Below are 23,685 nucleotides of genomic sequence, written 5' to 3' on the forward strand. Positions count from 1 at the left end.
CCCCCCCCAAAAAAAAATCACAGGGATGGGGCAATCCCTGCACACTTGCAGGGAGGACTGTAGTGGCAGCGCACGGACACGGGCAGGTGGGCTTCCGCTCGAACTGGGAAAACCTGGGGCTGGTTCCGCGCTGCGTACCGCAAAACGGCGCCCCGGGAAACTGAGGCAGAAGGCACGGACGCGCAGGCGACCAGGGTGCGCCCCACGGAACCGCTACCCGTGCCGCCAGGAGGTCGGGCGCCCGGGGTCCTGGGGCTTGGAGGCGACTTCCGCCCAGCGCTGACCTCCAGGCCTCAGCCCCGCGGCCGGCCGTCGCCGCTCTTCCGTCAGGCAGGCGAAACGGCCCGGTTCTCCCGAGGGCCGCGGAGACCGCGCTCGCTCGTACACTCGGGACTCGGTCGGGAAGCGTGCGCACTGCGCGTGCGCAAAGAGGGCGCGGCCGGCCCGGACTGCGGCTGCGCAGAGGCGGGTCCAGCCGCCGCGCCTGCGCAGTGGCGGGGCGGGGCGGGAAGGAGGGAGGCGGCGGCACCGGCGGCGGCTGCTGAGGAGGAGGAGGAGGAGGAGGAGGAGGAGGTGGGGGGAGCGGAGGGAGGTGTTTCTGTCAGTTCCGGCTGTTTGTTCGGGAAGTGGATCCGCCGCTGCCGGAGCAGCCGGGAGGGAGCTGCGGATCGCGAGGCCAGTACCGACCCCGCCCGCCCGCGCGCGCGCGCCGCCCCCGCCCGCCATGGCCCGGGACTACGACCACCTCTTCAAGCTGCTCATCATCGGCGACAGCGGTGAGGGCCGCAGGGGCCGGAGGCGGTGCGGGCCCTGCCGGGCGCGGCCCGCGGGGGCCTCGGGGCGGGCGGGAGGGCGGGCGAGCGGGCGGGCGGGCGAGGAGGCGCGGCCCGCGCGGGGCGGGAGGCGCGGAGCTCGGTGGCCGCAGGCCCCGGGGCCGCAGCGAGGGGGCTCCGGGCTGCTCGTCGGCGGGTCGGGGCGCCGAGCGCGCGGGCTGCACGCCCCGGCGCTGGCTCCTGCCTCACGTGTGACCTTGGTCAAGTCGCGCGATCGCTGGAGTTGGAGAGACCCGGGTTCGAGTCCCGGGAAGGCAAGGTTTCCCCCCCCACCCCCCCACTCTGTGACCTTGGGCAAGTTGCTTCGTCTTTCTGAGCCTCAGTTCCTGCATCTGAGAAGTGGGGACTTGTTAAGCTGAGCGGTGTGAGTATCCGGTGAGCTAAAGTAGGGAAAGCGCTTAGCGCCTGACCCGGCGTAAACTAACCTCTAAGTAACTAACAGTGTTGTCAGCATGAGTCTCCCTTCGAACACTCAGCCCTCTGTGAAATGGGGCTATTTCCAGGACCTGTCTCTCCGGGTTGCTGTGCACTTAGATGAGGTGCGGCAGGTACAGCCGTACGCGCCTTCCTGCAGAGTCCTTACTAAGTCTCTGCATGGTTCAGGTCTCATCTGTACAATGGAGTAGTAGATTTGTCTGACAGGGCTGATGTTAGCAGCCAGTGAGCACGCATAGTGAGGGTAAGAGTGCTTGGCACACAGTAGGCGGGCAGTTTGCTGTTGTCTTACCCGGGTGCTTCATCCAGTATTTTAAGTGCTTTGTGTACACACACACACACTCTCTCTCAGTACTACTCCTGCACTAATTCATAGATCAGTTTCTGGTACCCAGTGCTTAGGTGCATTTGGTCCGTGAATGAACACTGAATAGCCTTAAGAAAGTCACAATGGTGTCTGGCCAAGGATGAAGCATTTTAGAGGTGTTTGGAGTATGGCAGGTGACCAGATCAGTGGGGTAACGGTGAGTGCAGGGAGGCAGACCCAGGATGTTTATGGGAGCTTAGCTGAGGTGCCAGGATTATGTGATGTTTTAGGAAGGAGGCTGGGGGAGCAGCTAGGTTTGTACATCAGACTTGAGTGTGGAGTACAGGGTCATGTGACATGAGACAGCCAAGTTGGTGGTAGAGCCTGTGGATTGTTAAGGAAGTAGAACACTGGGTCCCCTGAGACTCAGGGTATAGGCTTGTTGGGTGACACTGTCATAGGTGGGTCATGGAAGTTAGTGGGTTTTGCTGTCATGGGAGAAGCTGGGTTGGGATGTGGTTGGTGGTTTGGATCCAGTGGAAGGAAGCTGGCTGAAGTCTCAGGGGTTGCTGGTGGGGGGAAAGTGTAGGGAAAGGCTAAGGCTTCACAGTGAGGTAGAAGAGTGTCTATGACTTGGAGTGGTGTTGGAAAAGCTGGAAGATTGACCCACTGTGGTTTGAATGAACAAAAACCAGACAAGCTGTGTAGATTTGAACCTGGACCCAGCTGGTGGCATTCCTCTGGGCTCTGAGGGTTTGCTGACATTGTGGTGCTCTCTCCTTTCAGAACTAAAGTCAGCCCACATGGTCAGAGGTCTTTATCCCTCCTCAAGACATGGCCAGTGTTAATATCCAAACTCAAAAGGCTAAACTCAGCAAGAAGATGTAGCTTGTTGGCTTTCTCTCTTCTGTGAAAGCCAGGAGATGGTTTTGGTCTGTTTTCTTACGGTGCACCTTGCATGGGGTATTAATGTTTCTGCTTTAGAAGTCAGGTGTGTGAGAAGACTCACTGGTCAGTATATGTATGGTCTGGCTCCAGGCTCAGTGTGATCGTGGAGGCGGGGTTATGGAGAAGTAGGAGATACTGTGCTGTTGTTTCTCCTGTCACTGAGCTGACACGCTGAAGCTGAACATTTAAGAACCTGGGAGATGGTAGCCAGGGGAGGAGGAAGCGTGACTTCACGGCCCGGCTGCCTCTGCCTCTTAAGTGTGTGCTTGTGAAGGAGTGTCAATTGATTGACACTTTGTTATCTGATTCTCACCCATGGTCTCTCTGCTTTGTCAGATAAGGAAACCAGGGCTCAGAGGAGAAGCCTTCTCTGCCCCAAGTCTCACAGCTTCAGCAGCAGAGCTGGGAGTCCATGCACATGTGTGCTAACTCTGAGAGCAGGCCGTGCTGGGCTGCCAGGCCATGGGCCTCACTGGATCTTAGCGGCTTTCCAGGTCTAAGTGTTTCCCACTCACCCACATCGTACACACTTCTGGAATGCATTTCCTGGGCATGGGCATCTTTTCTTCATACCTGAGATCCCATCCTGTCAGCTGTCCTGACGTTGGCTTTTGGTTTGTAACTGTACCCACTAATGCCAGTTATAATACCCTCATTCTCAGAGCCTGGAGGCTAGTGTGCTGCTAGACTAGTTAAAGCCTCCTCTTAGCCGGGCGGTGGTGGCGCACGCCTTCAATCCCAGCACTCAAGAGGCAGAGGCAGGCGGATTTCTGAGTTCGAGGCCAGCCTGGTCTACAGCGTGAGTTCTAGGACAGCCAGGGCTACACAGAGAAACCCTGTCTCGAAAAAAACCAAAAAAAAAAAAAAAAAAAAAATCCTCCTCTTAACAGTTGAGTAGACGGGGTCTGGGAGGTGGACATGGTTTGTCTGCGGACACAGGAGAACGTGGTCACTGAGGCAGAATAAAAGTTGATACCACTTTCCCTGAGTTTACTACAGCAGGCTGGCCAGGTCTGTAGCTTCAGCAGTGGGGCAGAGCTGGGGAAGGTCCGAAGTAGCATGCGGGGGGGGGGGGGGGGGGGTGTCACGGCTGATGGTCAGCGGTGGTAGCCCTGCCTGTAAGAGACATCAGGTGTGCTGGGGCCTGTGCCCCTCACAGGGTAGCAGACCTTTGGGCTAGGTGGCTAGAAGAACGTGTCGCTGTGTCGGACGGAGGTGGGCCTAGGCTTTTTCATTGGGTGCCTCTGTAGGTTAGATAGCAGCTGGGATATTTGGGAGGTGGCATGTCTTGGTTTCTGTTCCTCTCAGGAAGAGCAGAGTAGGGGCTGGTATCAAGTCCATGGCAGCAGACCATGTTGTGACTAGTAGTTTTTCTGCAGCCAAGGATTTCCAGTCTTTGCTGTCCCTGCGGATGGTACCTCTTTCTCCCTTGGCTATTACAGATACATGGGATTTGGATAATTGGTGGTGGTGGGGGTGATGATGATGATGGTGGTGGTGGCCAGATGTGGTATTGCACATCTTGAATCCCTGCACAGGCAGATGGCTTTGTGAGTCTGAGGCCAGTTTGGTCTACATTGAGAGTTCCAGGCTGGCCAAACCCTGTCTAAGTGGGGAAAAGATTTTGCTGTCTCCTGCCCCTGAGGTTTGAGAGCTGCTTCACTGGCAGCTGGGGTGCTGCTGTAATAGCGTCGTGCAGCATGGCTCTCACTGAGACTGGCAGCTTGTTAGTTGGTACCTATTAAGTGCTGGGCTCAGCTCATGGCTCTCAGTGAATGCAGAGGGTGAGGTCTAGGTCCTAGAGAACTTGCCACTCGGTGGCTAGAATGAACTTTTTAGCTGAGTACGGTGGACTTACTTAGAAGGCTCCAGGAGGAAGCAGAGGCACCAGTGGGCCAATGGGGTGTCAGTATCAGGCAGACACTGTGAGGCCCAGAAGCTGGGCTTCTTTGGGTTTAGCAGGAAGCCTCATGGCAGAACAATGAGGAAGTGGGGTGAAGTCAGAGAGCGCTGTGAGCAGGAGGCCGAGCTACAGGTGCTCTGACTGCCATTCAGCAGCAGGGAATCCTTCCCTTACCCTCCTTGGGAAGGTAGGACCCTGCTGGACTCAAGTTCTTCACTGGAGAGGAAGTCGGGTTGGGTTAGAAACACAGCTCTGCAGCTGTCTGCCTGAGTGGTTTGCAACCTCGGTTACTTGAGGGCTGGGGTGGGACAGCGCTGTCTTTGAGAACTGGAGCCAAGCTCTGGGTTTCTCTCATAATAGGCATATGTGCTTGCATTTTGATTTTAGTCACAGGGCATTTATGGGGTTCTAGGGTATGATTTGGTACCTCTGAAGGCATTTCTGTTGGACATAGAACAGAAGAGACGTGTATGGGAGCCGTGGGGTCACTGTGCCGCTCCTGTAACAGGTGCATGAGGCGGATGGGCCGGCACTCAGAGCCTGCTCTGCTTCTATGGCTTTGGGCGCTGCTGTTTTAAGTCATGCTTCATTACTGGGATACACAGTGTTTGTTCGTGTGTAGCAGTTCCACAGAAGTGAGGGTGTTAGGTCACAAGGTCTGGGGTATTTAAATTTTTCTTGGTATTTCAAAATTGGCTTTTCAAAGAAACTGAGTCATTTGCATTTTGACTAAAGGGGCTGAAAACCCTCATTAAGGCTGGGAATACAGTTCAGTTGGTAGTGTTTCACATGCATGGAGTACGGGGTCGGTAACCCCAGTAAGAACCGGATTCAAGGTCATCCTCTACTACATACAGTGACTTCAGGTCTGACTAGGGCTATGTGGTACCTCTCCCCCTCCACCCCCCCCCCCCAAAAAAAAAAAAAAAGAAAAAGAAACAAGAGGGAGAAGGGAAAGGCAGAAGGACAGAAGGAACAAGCTGGCAGGACCTCAGCTGAGGTGTCCAGCGGGGCTCCACAAGCCTGGATTTGAATCTGGTTTTCCTTTCCTTTGGAAGCATCTTAGGTCAGCTGCTCATTCTGTAAGTCCTGGTTTTCTCATGTGAGGGGATAGAGTTGGAAATCTGGGAGCATCAAGAGCCACCACACAGACTTGAGTGTGCGTCAGTCTTTATTCTGAGCTTGGCTGACTGCCACTTTGGGTTGGTGGAGGCAGAGGACAGAGGCAGGTAGGTGTTGTGGTCAACCAGAGCCACTGTGTCTGGTGGTCACGGAGAAGCCAGGTCTACAAGGCACAGCCAGGAACTGCACTGGCAAGTTCAGAGGCCCAGGCACTCATGGGGTAGAGTAGGTGTCCGGCGGGATCCCCCGCCTCAGTCAGTCAGCCACACTGACTTAGAAGGGGTTCTGGTCATGTGAGCCTCAGTTTCTTCACCTATGGAATATCCCTGATAAAATTTGGTTCTCGCCGGGCAGTGGTGGCTCATGCCTTTAATCCCAGCACTTGGGAGGCAGAGGCAGGTGGATTTCTGAGTTGGAGGCCAGCCTGGTCTACAGAGTGAGTTCCAGGACAGCCAGGGCTACACAGAGAAACCCTGTCTCAAAAAACCAAAAAAAAAAAAAAAAAAAAAAAAAAAAAAACCTAAATAAATAAAAATAAAAATAAAATTTGGTTCTCTCTGCCTTTCCATTTCCTTGCAAACTAAAGTGGCATGATGTTTGCTGAGGATGCCTGCACAGGTCCTGTTTGGTTGACCTTCCTCTCGCTTGTCTGTTGTCTGGTATCTTCCTCCAGGCTGCTGGGGCAGCCCTCAGAACAGGGCCTGGGCATGAGTCCCTCTGTCATCTCCCCCAGAGGATTTGAGAGCAGCTTGTCTTACACGAGGACAGAGGAAAAGGTCGGCGACTTGAGTGGAAGATGTTCTTGGTGTGTGGGGAGACAGGCCGCCCTTGAGGAAAGTCCTGGCCTCACTGGGCTTCCGAGGACGGATGGGCTGAAAGGAGGCTCCTCCCCGCTGCTCATCTTCTCCCTGTGCTCTTGTTGCAGGTGTGGGCAAGAGCAGCTTGCTGTTACGGTTTGCAGACAACACCTTCTCAGGTGAGTCCTCCCTGGGTGCTGTTGGGGTTTGGTTTTGGAATCCCCTACCCTGTTCCAGAACCCGTCTGCTTCTGTCTGAACCCAACTCATTCTGGCTGTTGGATGAGGGAAAGTGGGCTCTGAGGGCTCAGGACAGAAGCCTCTGTGCTTCCTGGTCCATCTCTTCACAGAAGCAAGGCCGCTGCTGGCCCCACATCCCTGCACAGGATGCCTTGTGTCCACATTCAGGAGTCTAAGGTCCTACTAGATACACTGGATAGTTCATAGCTAATGGGAGTGTGTCCATGATGGAAAAATGGCAGTTGTCCCTGCCCAACTCCTGGTGCTCTGGGCCTCTGTTTGGGGTGGTAGTGCTGTGTGTGTGTGTTTGTGTGTGTCTGTGTGTGTGTCTATGTCTGTCTTTTTCCTGACCCCACTAGCTGTTTAGAACTCTGCTTGTCTTTGTCGAGAAACATGCTTCAGCCTTGCTGTCTATCCACAGCCCTGTTCTGTTTTCAGGTGGAGTCTTCCTATAGATCTCTGGCTTGGCCTGGAACTTGCTATGTAGACCAGGTTGACCTTGATTTTACAGAGATCCACCCCCTGGGTAGTGGGATTGAAGGTGTATGCCACCATGCCCAGCCTTCCTTGGCTCTGTTAATGACTAAAAAGTTTGTCTGTCTGTCTGTCTGTCTGTCTGTCTGTCTCTGTCTCTCTCTCTCTCACTCACTCACTCTTCTTTTGTTTTTCAAGACAGGGTTTCTCTGTGTAGCCCTGACTGTCCTAGACCTCACTCTCTAGACCAGGCTGGCCTGGAACTCAGAAATCCGCCTGCCTCTGCCTCCCAAGTGCTGGGATTAAAGGCGTGGCGCACCACTGCCTGGCAACTAGGAAGTTTCTTATGTCTAGATGCACTGTCCTTCATTGACACCACCCTGGTCATGTGGCTTCTGGTTGCTTCAAAGAAGCAGCGCTGGATACATTGTTTCTTTTTGTACACCTAGAAGTGAGGTTACTAGGTCATAGGGTCTAGGGTGTTCAAACTTTGGTACTGCCAAATTGTTTTTTAAAAAACTTATTTGACTGAAGCTGAGGGCAAAGGGGACCTGCCATGGTTTATGAGGGGACATGCCATGTGTCTTGATCACTGTTCCACTGCTGTGAAGAGACACTGTGACCACCACAACTCTTATAAACAAAAGCATTTAATTGGGAGCTTGCTTGGGATTTCAAAGGTCAGTCCATTTTCATCATAACAGGGATGTTGGCAAGCTCAGAGCTACATCCTGAAGGGGGGAAGGGGAGCCTAGCCTCAAAGCCCACCCACAGTGACACATTTTCTTCAAAAGGCCACACCTCCTAATCTCTGTAATCTTTTTAAACAGTTCTACTTCCTGGTCACTAAGGGTTCAAGTTTATGGCCCTCTGGGGGCCACTCTCACTCAGACCACCATGTGTAGGACAGAGGACATTCGGGAGTGAGTGCCCTCTTTCCATCCCATGGGATTGGCCCAGGTTACCACACTTGGCAGCAGCACCTTGACCCACTAGAGCCGTCAGGGAGGCTGTGCTCACCTACGTCTCATCAGTCTTTCCTCTTTAACTCTCTCTGGGTGTTTTGTCTGCAAGTGTGTCTGGCTGTGCGTTTCCACGTGGGTGCTGGGAATTGAACCCAGGCTCTCTGTTGGGGTGTGGAGCAGCATCTCCCTAGATGCCAGTTGCACTGTGACGACTGAAATGGTCTCTAGTTACTCCATGTGTTCTTTGGGGAACAAAGCCACCCTGGTTGAGAACCTCTGTTCCTCAGAATCCATTCCTAGCGTTGTTCATCCTTGTGTTTTGTTTTGCTTGTTTGCGTGTGAGGAGCTGCTGGTCCTGAGGGCACAGATGTGGCCTTGTGTCTGGGTGCTTGCCCTGCTGTGGCTGGCATCCCTCTTACAGCTCTTGCTAAGCTTTTCTGCTAACTTCTGCTTTCATTTCTGCCTCACCTTGCTTGAACTTTGGCCTATGTCCTGTGTCCTTGCCACACTTCACAAGGTCATCTGTCCTTTGAAAGAGTTCTTGGTGTGTTCTGATGTCTTAGGCCGTGTTTGTACACCTGCATACAGTGGACTGCAGAAATAGGCGATGTGCAAATGCGGCTTCCACACAGATGGCCTACGAGCCATTCCAAAGGTTTCTTTCCTGTGAAAAGTTATTGTCCCACTGTGTCACATACACAAAAGACTAGAAGTTCTCAGCAGTGCACAGAGGCCTGGAGACCGACCTGACTCTTCACTCAGCTCTCACCTAGGGCTTAGCCTCACACGCCCCAAACCTGCCATGGAGATTTTGCTGCTGTCTCCCTCCAGAAAGTGCAGTGTAGGATCCTATTAGTCAGTTTTGAAGATTATCCTCCATCCCCAATAAAAAGAGAAACGCAGGATGAATGGGTGTGTTCTGTTCTCAGGTCACCGCCGACATGCCCCTGTGCTGCCTGTCCTCAAAGGCCTCCTCTGTCTCCTCAGCCACTTCATAGTTTAATGTCATGCGTAGCATATGTTTCTGAAAATGTCTTACTCTGTGTCACCATGTCCTGCCTCACTTGCACTGTGGCCTGTTAGAGCAGGTGAGCTCTCTCTGCTCAGGACTCTGTCCTTCGGGCCTTGACAGATGGGACACATAGTGGGGTGGGGTAGGCTGGGGTCTGGGGACCGAAGGGCTCTGAGTGATGGGCTGCTTGCGTACAGGCAGCTACATCACCACAATTGGAGTGGATTTCAAGATTCGGACTGTGGAGATCAGCGGGGAGAAGGTGAAGCTGCAGATCTGGGACACGGCCGGGCAGGAGCGCTTCCGGACCATCACCTCCACGTGAGTCCCTGAGCCCCTGGCCTTGGCTGTGTGCATGAAATTGAGTGACACTGCTGAATGGAAAGTGTGGTAGAGACGTCCTGGGTGTGAGGAGGTCAGGCTGAGGCGGCAGCTGTGTCCATCTCCTTTCCTGAAGATGCCATGGTGTGTGGTGTTGGCCACCAGGGCCAGGGCTGTGCAGTGGCGGGGCGCCTGGCGCCAGTATCCATCGGGTGGAGACTGGACAACCTGTGGGCACTCACTCAGTTCTACCTGCTGCCAGATCCTGTGTCCTCAGGCGGCATTAGCAGCAGTATCTGCCTCACTGGGTTAGTGACAAGCCTTTCCCTGGTGCCCAGTGAGCCACTGACAGGTCTTGGTGGTGTCAGTTTGTTCTGTGCAGCCTCTGGTCACCCATTCCGACTCCTCAGAAATGGCTCTGTGGGAGCCTGGAGACCACAGGCGTGGAGCCCTCCCTTCCTTCCCGTCCCCCGGCCTGTTACCCCCTGGAGATCAGTTGTCTGGCAGTGTCTTTGTAGAACTCAAGTGCCCACAGGAGGAGCCCGCACCAGCATGGAGTCTTGCGGAGTCTGAGTTCTTAGGTGCTCATGACACTGGAATGTGAACGTTTGTTCTGCTGTGTGTCCTTGGGCCAGCTGCCTAGCTTCTGTGCCTGCATGCAGAGGTTTCTGCTTAGGATTTGCCTGAGTGCAGAGGCTCGGGTCCTGGTCTCTAGGTCTAGCTTTCATGGGTCACTTCTGACTTTCTCTGTTCTCTATGCTATAATTCCATTTTCAAGCTAAGGCGTGTGTGAGACGGGGCCTCACTGTGTAGCCCTGGATGCCCTCGAGCTCACAGATGTCTACCTGTTTCTGCTGGGACTGAGAAATGGGACGGACCATTTCTCACGCTAAAGGTGCTTCTGGGAAGCGGGCTCCATAGTTCCTGCAGGGTTGGCCTCTGTGGACACATCCCTGGCCTTCTCGTTTAAACAGTTCCAAATCTCAGTGGAATGCTCCCCATTTCGTGGGCCCTGGGTATCCTTTGAGGGTGTGAGTGTGAGGGGTTCATGTATTAGGGAAGCAATGGGGGCTACTCAGCTGAGAGGGTTAGGTTGGTGTGTGTGTTGTAAGTGTCTACACTGTAGTGGATATGAGTGCCACGGTCCAGGACTCCCGTGGCACAGGGCCCTGTTCTGTCTGGGAAATCCAAGGTTAGCCCTTGCCTTGGAGTCGTAGGCTTGGCTAAGTAGAAGTAGAATGCACTTCAGGGCCTACCAACGGGGCCATGGAGAGACCCATCACCTTGTTGACAGTGTCTGGTGAGGAAGAGGGGCTCTTGAGATAGCTGAATGTTTTGGAGGTGTAGGAGTAGAAGTGGCTGTACACGGGTTGTCTGCTAAAAGAGCCCTTTCCTGAGGGGCTTTCTGACCCTCGGGTGGCTGGGAGGAGTGAGAAGAGTGGAGCCTTGCACAGGCCTAGGAAACAGACCCGGGTGCTGAGGCTGCAGCTGGGTCCAACTGGGGCAAAAATGAGTAAGGCAGGGATGGATGATACCTGAGTCAGAAGCCCTGGTGTCCTGGTGTCCTGCCAGCCGGAGGCAGGGGCCACCCAGCCCTTTCCTAGAGTGGCAGGAGCAGGGGCAGTGGTGTGCCATTTCTTGTGTCTTCACAAAGGAAAGGTTACAGGGGTGTTCTGCTGTTTGTACATCTGCTAGCAGGAGCATGCGTCTGTCCGTGTGGCTCTCACACTGCTCCAGAGGTGTCCACCCAGCTGTGCTGGTGAATTAGTAGTGCTCAGGGTAGTAGTTTGCTGTGGGACCAGGCCCAGGTTGTTACACGTCCTGACCTGAGACAGTGGGACTGCCAGGTTCCCTCAAAGCCAAGAAGGCTGAGCAAGTCAGGATACTCTATGGTGTCCTGCCCTTGGGGCTGCCCTGCTCTGCCCACCTACCCCCTCTTGGTTCTGCCACCTTCATCTGGGACTCCAGATTGTTGTGGAAGAACACTTGTCCTGATGCCGTCTTTGAACTATTCCCAGCCTTGGGTGGCATCTGTGATCTCGTCTTCACAGTCTCTCTCAGAAGTCTGTCCTTGCTTCCCCTATTTTATAGGAACTGAGATAAGGGGAAGGATACAAGCAGGGATGCTTCCAGAGTCCATGTCTTTCAGAGACATGACCAGGTTCCACTTTTCAGATGTGTCCTGACTATGGAGAGTAGACAGCAGGGTTCCCTTTACCAGTCTGGGCTGTGATCCTGGTGTAGCCATCTTGAAACCTGGGACAGGAGGCACCCTGGCTTCTGGGTTTGTATTCTAGGTGTTTAAGACCTTAGTGGTCAAGAATAGGTAGCTTTAGAGACAAGGCTTGGAGGGACAGTCCTGGGGTCAGAGTGGGGCCATGGGTGTTGCTTGGTCTCTGGCACTGTGAGGCCCAAGGCCTTGTGCTGCAGGGTTGGTGCTGTCTGGCTTTCTGGGTAGCAGATATTGAGAGAGGAATGATGGCAGCCACCTACCTTCCAGACCTTTGGCTGCTTTGGGTCTGCAGGGTTAGTTGAGTCCCTTCTACAGTTGCTGGAGGCCCGTGTAGCCACCACACTCTTCCTCACTGGCATAGTCAGCCAAAAGCAGGAAGAGAAGTGTCACCTGCCCACCGGGGAAAAGGGACACACTTTGCCATGGCTTTATGTAGGTGCAGCTTCTTGGGATGGCATTTTACTACTGAGATTTGAGAGAAAGTTTGAACATTTAAACATGGATGGTGATAACATGATGTCAGACACAGAAGCCGCCTGAATTCTAAAAATAAAAGGAGAACTTGAAAGGTGTTTCCAGCTTATGGCACTCTGAGTCAGTAGGGTGACTCTTCAGGCGGCCTGGTCCACCTCAGACTGTTACCTGCCCCCTCCACTGCTGCCAGGGCCAGGCCTGAGAAGCCAGTGCTGCTGGAGCAGCCTGTCCTGCTGGTCAGGCTTGGCTCTGGCTGGTGGTCAGGGCTGGGTGCGGGGCTGGGTCTGGCCCTGGGCACTTGCACCTTCCCCAGCCACCATCCTGCAGTAGGCAGGTCCCAGGGAAGCAGCTCTGTCCTGGGCCAAATCCCTGATGCACATCTTGGCCCTACAGGTATTATCGGGGGACCCACGGGGTCATTGTGGTTTACGATGTCACTAGTGCTGAGTCCTTCGTCAATGTCAAGCGATGGCTTCATGAAATCAACCAGAATTGTGACGATGTGTGCCGGATATTAGGTGAGGCTGGGCCCTGAGGGTGGGGAGGGCGGGAGAACAGCACAGGGTGCTCTTGCGGGCAGTGACCATGCTTTGTCTTAAAGTGGGCAATAAGAATGACGACCCTGAGCGGAAGGTGGTAGAGACAGAAGATGCCTACAAATTTGCTGGACAGATGGGGATCCAGCTCTTTGAGACCAGTGCCAAGGAGAACGTCAATGTGGAAGAGGTAAGCTCTGGTTGAGCCCCGGGCAGAGAGCCGGTGAGGACCCATGGACTGTTGCCCACCGCAGGCTTCTCCCCACTCCAGGCCTGCGAAGGCGCCCGAGTGACCACCAGTCATTCGGTGCACACCGTTGGCCGGCTGCTGGGCAGGCCCTCTGAAGGTCTTAGCCCTTAGCCCAGCTGGCCTCTGGGGTGGGTCCCATTTTTCTTGGAGGAAAACTGTAGTGCCTCTTACTGAACATGAATAGCCTTAGGAACTGTCCGGCGAGAGGTGCAGTCACCTGGCCTTTCTTACCCCAACGCCACGCAGTCTCTATTCCAGCCGCTTCCCGTTGGCCCTTCCTTGAGCCCACCATTTCCTCTTCCCTGCCCCTCTTGGTGGCTCCCTTTCCTGGCCTCCAGATCCAGAGTGCAGGGCACCTGCTGAGAAGTTCCTGGGTTATGGTTGGCATCTCCACCCAGGCAGCTCTTCATCTGTAGCTGCATAAAGCAGCTGTGTGATTCTAAGGGCGGAAAGCTGAAGCTTTTGCCACAAGCCCCACTTGGCCCCAGAGAGTCTAGAGGAGCTGGGGGAAATTGGGTTCCTACTGTATTGGGTACACGGGCTCCTCAGAGCCAGGCCAGGACCAGCCGACCTCTGAATTCCTGTGCTCATGTGTACACAGGGTTGGGAGTTGTTTCCCAGGTAGGGAAGATCAGGTGAGCTGAGGCGTGCTGAGTATTCCGTACAGCAAGCTTGCTAAATAGGTGGAGCTGTTAGCTCAGCTCTCTGTAAAGGCTTTTGCGTGTGTGTGCGAGGATGTGCTTGTGCACATGCAGAAGCCAGAAGAGGGCATCAGGAACCGTGGACTGGCGAGAGGTGCCTGTCAGATGCTCTGCTGTGGTCCACCCGTGCCTCGTGGCACGTAAGAGCTCTTGAGCACCGAGCCGTCTCTCCGGTTCCAAGGACATCTGACTCCTAGTTCAGCTTTTCTGCCTCCTTCCACTGCTGCAGCTGCGCCTGCCTTTTGGGGCAGAGTGGGCCTGTGGCTTGGTGGCTTCTCTCATGAGGACACTGGGTAGTCAGGAAAAGGTTTTAGCAGTGTCTGGCCCCACTGCAAGGAGGTGGTGACAAGTGGACAGGCAGCGACTTCCTCCGTCTACACACAGAGCAATATCCCTTTGTCTTGCCAGAAGTTTCTAATTGAAGGCTTCTAACTATGTGTTAGAAAGGACTGGAGAGCCGGCTCAGCGACTGCGGTTGTACCGCTCGTACAGAGGGCCTGGGTTCAGTTCCCGGCATCTTTGCCCTGTCCGGGACTCCAGTTCCAGGGCCCTGCCTCTGTTTCGATACTTGTGCACAAACCCACATACAGGAAGAAAGACTGAAGAGATTGACTTCCCAAGACAGCTACAGGCTTTCAATGTTCTCTTTAACTGTTCACTCCACTACCTCTGCCTAGAGTAGCAGGTCTCAACCTGGGGTCGTGGCCCCTTTGGGGGTCAAATGACCCTTTCACGGGGTTATATATCACACATTACATTACAATTCATAACAGTAGTAAAGTTACAGTTATGAAATAGCAGTGAAGTGTTATGGTTGGGGTCACCACAGCATAAGGAGCTGTATTAAAGGGCTGCGGTGTTAGGAAAAGTGAGAACTCCTGTACTAGAATGTGTTTTGAGGGTACACAGTACACACCTGCAGCCCTAGCACTGGGGAGGCAGGAAGAGGATTGTGAGTTAAGGCCAGGCTAGGCTACAGAGCATGGCAAAACACCCTGCACCTTGTGTGCACGCACACAGAAGGTTTTGAGGACATACATGCAGTTCACAGAGGAATAGAAATGGCCTGGGGAGGTGGCTGTGCTAGCTGGGGGTCAGCCTTGCCCTGTCGTCTCTCCAGATGTTCAACTGTATCACAGAGCTGGTTCTACGAGCAAAGAAAGACAACTTGGCGAAACAGCAGCAGCAACAACAGAACGATGTGGTGAAGCTCACCAAAAACAGTAAACGAAAGAAACGCTGCTGCTAATGCCCCAGCCCACTGCAGAGACTGCACTGCAGAGACTGCACTGCAGAGACTGCACTGCAGAGACTGCACTGCAGAGACTGCACTGCATCCTCCCCAGCCTGAGGCCTGGAGGCGCTCGCTCGGGGACAGTCTCAGTTCAGTGCCGTTATTTAAAGAATTCTCTCCACGTTTTTTGTATCGGGAGGCGCCATCGGCACTTCCTCCCCTTTTCCCCTTGAGTGCCAAGAAGGTGTTGGACGAGCCCGCCCTTCCCCACGGTGCCCTTTTCCCTGCCGAGGCGCCTGGACCTGGTGAGGACGCTGCCAGCTGAGTGGACTGATTAACCAGTTTGTACATAGTGTATATTGCATTAACCAGCTGCACACCCTCAGCCTGCTCTGGCTTTTGGCTCCTTCCTGCCAACCTGCTGCAACAGACCCTCCCAAGCCCTCCAGTCACATCTATCTCATCGGCAGCTCCTGAGGAGCCAACCTCGTGCCCTAGCTGAGTCTTTGGCCATCCCTGGGCCATGGAGTGCACTCCACATGGCTCCTACCCTACAAGCTGCTCTGGGAGCTGGGGAACTCGGCCTCCACACAGGCCCTGCCCTCTGCTGGCCCTAGGCCTTACAGAGGAACTCAGTCCTGCCCTTTTGGACAACAGGTGTCTCATTCTGCCTTCTAGATGCCTCTGCTACAAACCCAGGGGAGCCATGGCTTCTCACTTACCCAACATGTTTCAGTTCCTGCAGAAAGGTAGTGGTATATCTGTAAAGAGATGGAGCTTGCAAGGGGAAGCGATATTTTAACAAATACAACCAATGAAGCCAAATCAAACAAACTAAGTTCTTCACAGTTATTTCCTTGAGATCTGATTGGCTCAACAGCAAAAGTCGTGACTGTCCCACTTTGGGCTCGTATTTCTAGAAAAGATGTATGGCTTCTGTTCAGTGCAGGGCTAGGCTCTCTCCCTTCCGTGGGAAAGGAAGCCTCTGCACCCTCATACCTGTGCGCGAGGGCCTCCCGCTGGAGATAGTTTGTAAAGTGGCACCAGGCACCTGTGGCAAGCTGGGCTATGACACCTCCAAGCTGGGACAGGCAGCTTTTGCATTACTGACAGATCTGTTTTTAGTATGAAGGTGGTAGGAAGATTTCTTAGCCACTGGGAAGAAGTGGCAGTGGGGTGGGGCAGCCAGTATTCACCTACCCACCCACCCGGGTAATCTGCATTTGATTACTTTCTCCTTCTTCCTTCCCCCCCCCCCCCCCACTTGGTTCCCCTTTCCCCTAAAGGATCACGTAACTCGGAAAAACTGATTTGGACACCATAATGTGTTTTAGATTTTCTTTCCTAGGCGATTTCCAGGCACAGTCCTGACTGGACAATCATCACAGAATACTGCAGATTTTCCATGTTAACACTGTGGATGGGTTTTCAATCAATAAAACTGGGGCTTTATTCTCACCTGTCTCTCCGCTTGTCCGAATTGTCAAAAGCTGGGGTTGTGTGTGACAGGCCTGTCATTCTGAGCATCAGGCTGGGTTTGGAGCTGTGGACGACACTTCAGGGTCAAGCATTAGGCGACTCCATATGGCCCAGGTGAGCTGGGAGTTAAAGCAGAGGCTGTTTTTAGCCTGCCTTGGCTGACCAAGCGCCTGTTGTTCCTGGGCAGGTGACATGCTTCTGAACACGTGGGAAACCTGTATGGGAGTGCTTGCCAATTCAAGCAATAAGAGGGTGGTCGTGGAGCATCCAGCCCAGGTTGGACGCCTCTGTGGCTTCTGACCCCTGCTTAACAGCCCAGGTGGTGGGTGGTTTTGGTGACAACAGTGTGCCTGTCCTGCAGTGTTACATGCATGAGTGGGGTGGGGGTGGGGGGGGACTCAGGGCTGAACTGGTGTCCTGGTGGACCTGACGTGAAACTCCTGTCAAACAACAAACTTTTAAATGGTTTGCTAGGATTATTTCTGTATTGAAAGTTTCTAATTATGCTTTTTAAAAAAAATACTAAAAATAAAGGTTCGAGCTGCCAAATTTCCTTCCAGGGTCTGTCTGCTCTGCTTCCCCTGTGCTCTGGGTGCCTGGCTCCTTGCACTGTTGGTCCAGCTCTGTCCTGGGGTGCTGCACAGGTGCCCATGGACGGCCCTGGGACATTGTCAGGGGCCAGGTCTGTTCTCCGTGAACCAGTAGTTCAGGTGGTGCTTCCCCTCTGGGCCCAGAGCACGTGTGGGAAGACGCCAGGAGAAGCTCCATGTTTATTCTGCACACACCGGAAGGATGCGGTGGAAGCTTGTGCTGGCAGTAAGCTCTTCAAGCTGGACACTGGGGATGACACTGCCACTTTTACAAGTGCCCCTTCCCTTCTGGGGCTGGTACACCAATAGCCAGTGGTGGCTTTTGACACGTCACAAAACACGTTCATACCAAACAACCCTCCATATACCCAGGAACTGAGGCAGAAGTTCTGTAGAAATTCATTTTATTCTTATTCAGACTATTTTCAAAAGAAGCAGTGGTGCGCTGTTTTTCTAAAAATATGCCTTTATAGATTTATATGTGTGTATTATAAAATCCATACGTGTATTTACACAATTGCTACATACAAAATTACAGCACTGTGGTATGTACATATCTATAAGTACATTCTTTCCGCTTGGCCCTGCTGTGCTTTTCCCCATGGAGGGCAGGAGGCTCAGTGAGTGGGAAGCAGCTGCAGGCTGGGCCCACAGAGCCTCTGAGCTGGGGCTCGGCAGAGGTGGGGGTGTCTGCTGCAGAGGGAGCAGAAGCAACAGGCTTAGGCCTTTGTCCCGTAGAGGCCTGGTGGGCAGCATCTGGATCCCAGCAGCCTCACCCCATCCACCCCGTGGCACCCACGCTGCCCTCAGTGTGAGGGTGGTAGAACCAGGCCCCTCAGAGGCCGCTCTTGTGGCCTGAACTTGCTCGGCTTGGCCAAGAAGTTGCACTGAGGTGGGAGGGAGCTGTGGAAGACAAGTGCCCGCCCAGTTCCATCCCATGAGGGGGAAAAGTCTGGAAGGCTAAAGCCTATAGGGGCCAATGGGAATGCTGCCCGGCCCAGGCCTCCCCAGGGTAAGGACTGCACTGGAGGAAGCTGAGTGGTGGTGGCAGCCAGAAGATGGCCTTCCCTGGGGTACAGGATGGCCTCAACAGAGCTCCAGTTCTTAGGCCTCGCAGCCTTAGGCTGGGCCCCCTGCTACACAGGGGCTCCAGCAGAGGTGCATGCACATGGGTGAGGGGCCACGCCTCCCCTTACTCCAGGCCAGTGGCTGGGGCAGGAATGGAGGCTCAGGCCTCCTGAGGCATGCACAGGAGGCCTCAATCTCCTCCCCATGTTCAAGATCCAAGGAGGCAGCAGATAGGGTAGGCTGTGATCAGCTGGGTCTGAGTGGCAGAGGCCATCAGTGGGCTGCATGGGAAGTGGCTGAGCCCTGCTCACTAACAGGATCCTGGGGAAGCCCAGGCTGAGGTTTGGCTTGGGCAGTGGGGACAGGGTTCATTCCTGTCCTTTGGGGGACAGCCTTCAGAGGACAAGGCAGGCCCCCTACCTCTCAGTCTCCATTACACTGACATAAGGAGTGAGTTCTCTGGAGCTTCCTGGGCCCCAGGGCAGGTGGGCAGGCAGGGTGGCTGCCCGGCTCCAGCTAAGGGGGGACCCTCTTCAACTGCCACTAGTCCCCCCTTCTCAATGGCCAGACTCCTCCCCACTTAAATTTTCCTGAAGAAGGAGAAGAGCCGTTTGCTGTCTGTGGTGCTGGGTTCCTGCCCCCGCCCTACGCCGTGGCCCCTAGGGAAGGCAGCAGCAGGCCGGCTCTGTTCCTTCAGGTGCGTGTCCATCAGCTGCCTGTCAATGACCCTGTGCATGTCATCCTGCAGAGAGGGAGAAGGGGCGGGGATAAGCAGCTGCTCTTACCTGGTCCTGGGGCTGGACAGGGAGGTGACAAATGTGGGCAGCAGGTGAAGATGAGGGATGAGATGAGGAAGCACTGTGGTTTGCTGAGATGGTGGTGAATGTTGGCACCACGCCAGGACACATACGGTGCCATGTAGCTGGTGCTCAGCCTCATACTAGCTTATGGGGCTGCCTGGATGCCCACCGTCTGGTTTGCCACCCAACCCTCAGCCTACAGTGACCTTGGCTTGTGAGCTCTGTAGCCCAATGATGTGCCCAAGGTTATTTGTGTCCCGATTTCCCCTTCTGCACGGAGCCCTGGTGATTGCCACCCGTACACAACTGCCACCACTTTGTCTCCTTCAGCTTTTAACCCAGCTGTGAGCTATGTGATGTTCTGACAGAAAGACCCTAACAAACCCATGGGGACTCAGTTGCTTGAGTCCAAGCACAGGGCAGGTGAGGCCAGGTTAGGGCGGGCTCCCTGCAGCATGGAAAAATTGGGCTGTGTGGCTCAGTAGGCACTCATGAGACGAGGGCAGACCTGGGACAGCCTGGCTCTGCTCCGTGAGCTCACTCAAGTATCTCTGAAGGTCTCCAGATGAGAGCAGAGGACCTTCCTGACCCCTCCCCAGGTGGCGAGCACCTGTATTCCTATTCTCTCCCCTGTCCTAGTTGTCCACCACATTCACCTTCCTCCCTGGCCCTCTTCCTCTTCTTCCTCCCCTCCTCCTCCTTTCCTTGCCAGCTCCACCTTCCATCCACCTCTGAGATTTGACCCTGCGTCACTGGTGTCAGCACACCGATCCATGGCACTTAGGACAAGCGCCGTAAACTGTTGTTCCCCACCAAAGGGAAAAGCCGTAGAGCTTTAGGAAAAAGTCCTCTCAATGCTGCCGTTTTCTCTGGCACAGTCACGTCAACCGTCAACTGTGCTCTTAACCTGTGACTAACCAGGTCCATCACGGGAACCCCAGGGACATATCTTCTTGGAACTTTACACGCGCACATGCACATGTGCACGAGCTGCTGCTATTCCTGCAGTGAGAGCCCATCTACGGTAAGGCGGCATCAGTCTGCCCGGGCTGCAGTGTTGGGAGGAGGAGGCTGGGACTTGATGGTACACCACACGGCACAGACATGAGGCCAGGCTCCGGCACACGACACAGTGGGCCATGGGGAAATGGCAGATGCAGGACAGATGGCAGAGGACAAGAGATGGATGGACGCAAGGCTCAGTCATCTCACCTCAGAGGCAGGAGGGTTGTACAACTAAAGCTGTTGGCACAGGACTGAGAAAGGCCACTAGATCAGAAACCAAAGGAGCCAGATAGTAAAAAGCCCTGAGGAAGCAAACTGCAGTTGGGAGAGAAGAGAGAACAGCTCTGGTAAGCCATGGTTCCGGCTGGCTGGAGCCAAGGCCCTGATGCTGCAGCAGTCTGCTTGCCAGCCCCACAGCGCAATGGACACTGCCGTTCTAAGTCACAGGTGACATCAGTCTAGCAGGGTAGTTACTAGACCCATATTCTGAACCAGCCTACCTCACCCTCATCCACGAGTCACACCCAAGGGCAGTAGGGAGTTGGGAGACCCTGAAAATGGGGGTCTTAGAGACAGATGCACTGACTTGTTCTCTCCAGGACCCGTGCCAGAACAGTGCCCTTGGGGAGACTGCTGAGCTGAACCCAGTTCTGAGTTTTCAGTCAGCTTCCTGGCCCCACATTAGTTTAAAACAAACAGAATGACCAGCTGAGGGGGACCCCACTCCACATCTGGTGGACGCACATCCCTAACAGAGGCTGCCTGGGCTTTCTGTCTCAAGGACACCAGAAAGCATTATGCCCCGGGGACTGTGAGCCAGGGGCTCACAGGAATCCCGTCAGAAGTCTCCTTATTTATACATGCCGACTCTGAGTGAGCGTGCTCCACACCTAGGCCTCAGGCTGCTGCTTACCTGCCAAGCCTCAAGCTGCTGTGAGAGGTTCAGCTTCTGCTGAATGGCGTCCAGTAGCTGGCTGTTCAGAGACATCATGTCCATCTTGCACTTGGCGAGTTCCAGCTCCATGGCGTTCTTCCTGCAAACATGGGCCACGATGAGCACGAGCATGTGCACCCTGTGCCAGAGGCGTCTGCTGCTTTACCAGGATGCCCAGAGTCTAAGGGTAAGGAAAGGGCTGGCCCACACCAAAGGGTCCCTGTAGCCATGCTTCCTGAAGGACTGCAACACGCTTCCTAACCAGCCACAGGTGTAAAAGATGATGTCATCACCAACAGGAGTCACAGAGGGCAGGGAAAAGAGGACAAGTCCATTGGGACCAGGGCCTGGAGAGGATCAAAGGCCCCTCAACAAAGGCGCTGCTTGCTGACCCTTCACTAGAGGCAGTGCACACTGCAGGGTGGGGACCTTCTCCTGCTGCTACGGGAAGGTACTCCAGTGAACCAGCTACTGCACCCTTAGAGAAACTGTTCCAAAGATAAGGGTATTCAAAGGATGCTGGCCACATAAGCACCATTCGTTTCCAATAATTGGGAAACTTTGCAGCGAGTGGACACACAACACACAGAGATACACCGGGGTTATCTCTGGAGGTGCCACTAACTCTCCCCCCACTTCAGTATTTTCAAATTTCCATGTCTCTGGCACTATTTTGCTCATCTTCCCAACATTATTACAGTTTAGCTCCTCAATGCAAAAAAGCAGAGCGGCTGGAGTGGGTATGAGAGGAGGATGCCGGTAACCGAGCCGCCTCTGCAAAGGCAGCACCGCTGCTTGAGAGGCCTGGCCTGCAGTGGCCGCCGTTCTGCTCTCAGAACACCACACTAAAGGAGCAAAGCCAGAACGAGTAAGTGATTCTCGTTTGTGTAGAACTCAGACCATACTTCCTCCCCGCCTTGCCCTCTACCCAGCAATTAGTCACCCACTCCACACCCAGTGTGGAGCGCTCACCAGCCACTTTGCCCCAGAAGCAGCTCCAGACAACGCTGGGCTTATTCCGGCCCCGCCCACTGCGGCTGCAGGATAGGACCAAGCCTGACCAATCAGCAAGGGCTCAGATGCTGCAGGTTGCTTCTGTCATACCCACAGCCATTGGCTGTTAAAGAACAGCGGAAATCCTCCTGGCAGCGGTTGCCATGGACGCGATTTGCCTGCCGGTTCCCAAACCGCAGGCGGCTCCCCGCTGCTCTAGCTTCAGGAAGTACCGTGTGTCTGCCAGCAGATGGCGCCGCGAGCAGCCCAGAGCCAGGAGAATGTGCTGACTAACGCCAGGGCCTAGCACCCCAGGGCTGCAGTGTGAAAGGAAAGGGGAGTCTTCAAATGGAACCCCAGATCCAAAAGGCATAACCACACAAATCGCTTATCATACATGAATCCTAGTCTTTAAAAAAAAGAGTATTTCCAACGCCCAGAAGAATTCCTTATATAAATAAAGTCACTAGTTTTCCTTTTGTTTTCTTCTAAGGCAAATTGCTAGTTCTGGAATAACTGGTGGTATCCACATTGGTGTGGTTTTAGCAGTACATTTCTCACCTGACTGATTAACTTCTGTTTTTAGTGAGTGTTTTTTAATCGTGAGGTGATACATTGCTAGTGGCTTTCCCATTGTGAGCTGAGGAACACATTAAGGTCTCTGCAGCTCAGTTTGGTGAGGTGTGTCTCCCCCCCCCCCCCCAATACACATGACAGGAACCAGGTGAAACAGCAGCTGCACCCCAGCCATTCAGACTCAACTGTTCTGGGGAGGCCCCAGTGATTATAATGTGTGTGGGTGCCGTGTACCACAGATGAGGGACCATTCAATGCCATTGCTTTAAAGTACAGAGTGTACTGGGAATCCCGTGGGCACACGGGCCGGTGACACAGACAGGCCTTACTGAGAGATATATTGTACTCAATTCTGGAGAGTGAGCTAGAAGTGACAGGCAAACCACTGTGAAAAAGAGAAAAAGTGTACCCAAAGGTAAATCAAGACGCAGGTGGCAGGTGATGGGAAAATGGAAGGCTCAAGAAGCTGCCGCACCACACTGCTCTAGTTTAAAGGCACAGGTATCACTCGGACCAGAGGTGCAGCAGACTGAAGGCAGCAATCCTGAGTCTGTGTCCTAGCCCTTTAAGGTCGGGTTTAAGAACTTCACTTCCTTTACCGCCTACTGTGGAGGCAACATTCATCTCCTCCGTGAAGGGGGCGGCGACTGAGGCCCTAGGAAATATTCTTAGGTCAGTTGGGTGTGCTGGTGCACACCTGGAATCTCAGTACTTGGGTTTGAGATCAGGGAGTAATTTCAAGTCAGAGGCCAGCCTTCGCTGCATAGCAAAACCAACCAACCAACCAACCAACCAACCAACCAACCAACCAACCAGCAAACTAGGGACTACAGGAACGACCCCTGTGTACTTCCAACTCGTCCAATGTAAAGACATGCATTCACACACTTCTCTGCTAACAACGATGATGACCTGGCTTACTGGGAAAACACAACAGTGGAAACTGTGAAATGCTATGGAATCAACCCAGTGACAAAAGTGCAGACAGCCATCCGGCCTCCCGGGGTGGCTCAGTTAAGGGAGTAGAAAGTGTGGCTGACTTTCAGAACATGCCAGTCAGGTGAACTCTCGGGCTTCAGAGCCAGATTCTAAGCAACTAAAATTACATTTATGAACTAATGTGTAAGCATGGGGGGGGGGTAAGAAGACTGACTGGATACTTAGTGTTTTCACAGTGGAATATAGTTTATTGGGAAAAAACTTGCCTACCATACATGAGGCTCTGGCTTACTCCTCAGCATAAAAAAATATCACAGACAAACACACACAACCATCTGACCAACTAACCCTCACAACACTGTGCTGGTTAGGGAAGCACACTGAGGTATACCATGGAGGGGACAGAATCCAGTCCCCACTGGATCTGATCTGAGGTTACAGATCAAAGAGCCCAGCTACAGGATTCATGCTAAGCTGATGGATGGGTAGATGAGGGTTCCTGTCATGGTTCTTTTGT

The 23,685-nt window shown here is 53.9% G+C and overlaps 2 protein-coding genes across 5 annotated transcripts in view; one reads left to right on the forward strand and one right to left on the reverse strand.

The window, feature by feature from the left end:
• Positions 1-568: 568 nt before the first annotated feature.
• Positions 569-16,816, forward strand: Rab35 (RAB35, member RAS oncogene family). Of its 2 annotated transcripts, XM_076922551.1 has the most exons (6): positions 569-776; positions 6,474-6,524; positions 9,233-9,356; positions 12,457-12,581; positions 12,665-12,789; positions 14,671-16,816. In XM_076922551.1, the coding sequence occupies exons 1-6, from the start codon at positions 725-727 to the stop codon at positions 14,797-14,799; spliced, it is 606 nt and encodes a 201-aa protein (XP_076778666.1). In that variant the 5' UTR covers positions 569-724; the 3' UTR covers positions 14,800-16,816. The 2 variants fall into 2 exon arrangements, with proteins under 2 accessions (XP_076778666.1, XP_076778667.1); XM_076922552.1 differs by lacking the exon at positions 12,665-12,789 and having other exon boundaries at positions 600-776.
• A 424-nt stretch (positions 16,817-17,240) lies between these two features.
• Bicdl1 (BICD family like cargo adaptor 1) overlaps positions 17,241-23,685 on the reverse strand; it is an 85,170-nt gene continuing 78,725 nt past the window's right edge. For 2 of the 3 annotated variants that reach the window (XM_076922550.1, XM_076922549.1), the window contains 2 exons: positions 20,640-20,760; positions 17,241-18,663 (listed from right to left, as the gene is read on the reverse strand). In XM_076922550.1, the coding sequence (XP_076778665.1) occupies positions 18,502-18,663; positions 20,640-20,760 (283 nt within the window). In that variant the 3' untranslated portion in view covers positions 17,241-18,501. Of the gene's footprint in view, positions 18,664-19,933; positions 20,042-20,639; positions 20,761-23,685 lie in introns of all 3 variants that reach the window. The other variant, XR_013106994.1, reaches the window with a different exon arrangement.

This window comes from Arvicanthis niloticus, chromosome 24 (genome assembly GCF_011762505.2).
Source record: "Arvicanthis niloticus isolate mArvNil1 chromosome 24, mArvNil1.pat.X, whole genome shotgun sequence".
NCBI classification, from domain to species: Eukaryota; Metazoa; Chordata; class Mammalia; order Rodentia; family Muridae; genus Arvicanthis; species Arvicanthis niloticus.

Excerpts from the sequence above, each read along its gene's own strand:
- Rab35 (XM_076922551.1), top strand. The coding sequence starts at position 725 with ATGGCCCGGGACTACGACCACCTCTTCAAGCTGCTCATCATCGGCGAC. Across the intron at positions 9,357-12,456 it reads TTCCGGACCATCACCTCCAC|GTATTATCGGGGGACCCACG; the intron begins GTGAGTCCCTGA and ends TTGGCCCTACAG. Across the intron at positions 12,582-12,664 it reads CGATGTGTGCCGGATATTAG|TGGGCAATAAGAATGACGAC; the intron begins GTGAGGCTGGGC and ends TTTGTCTTAAAG.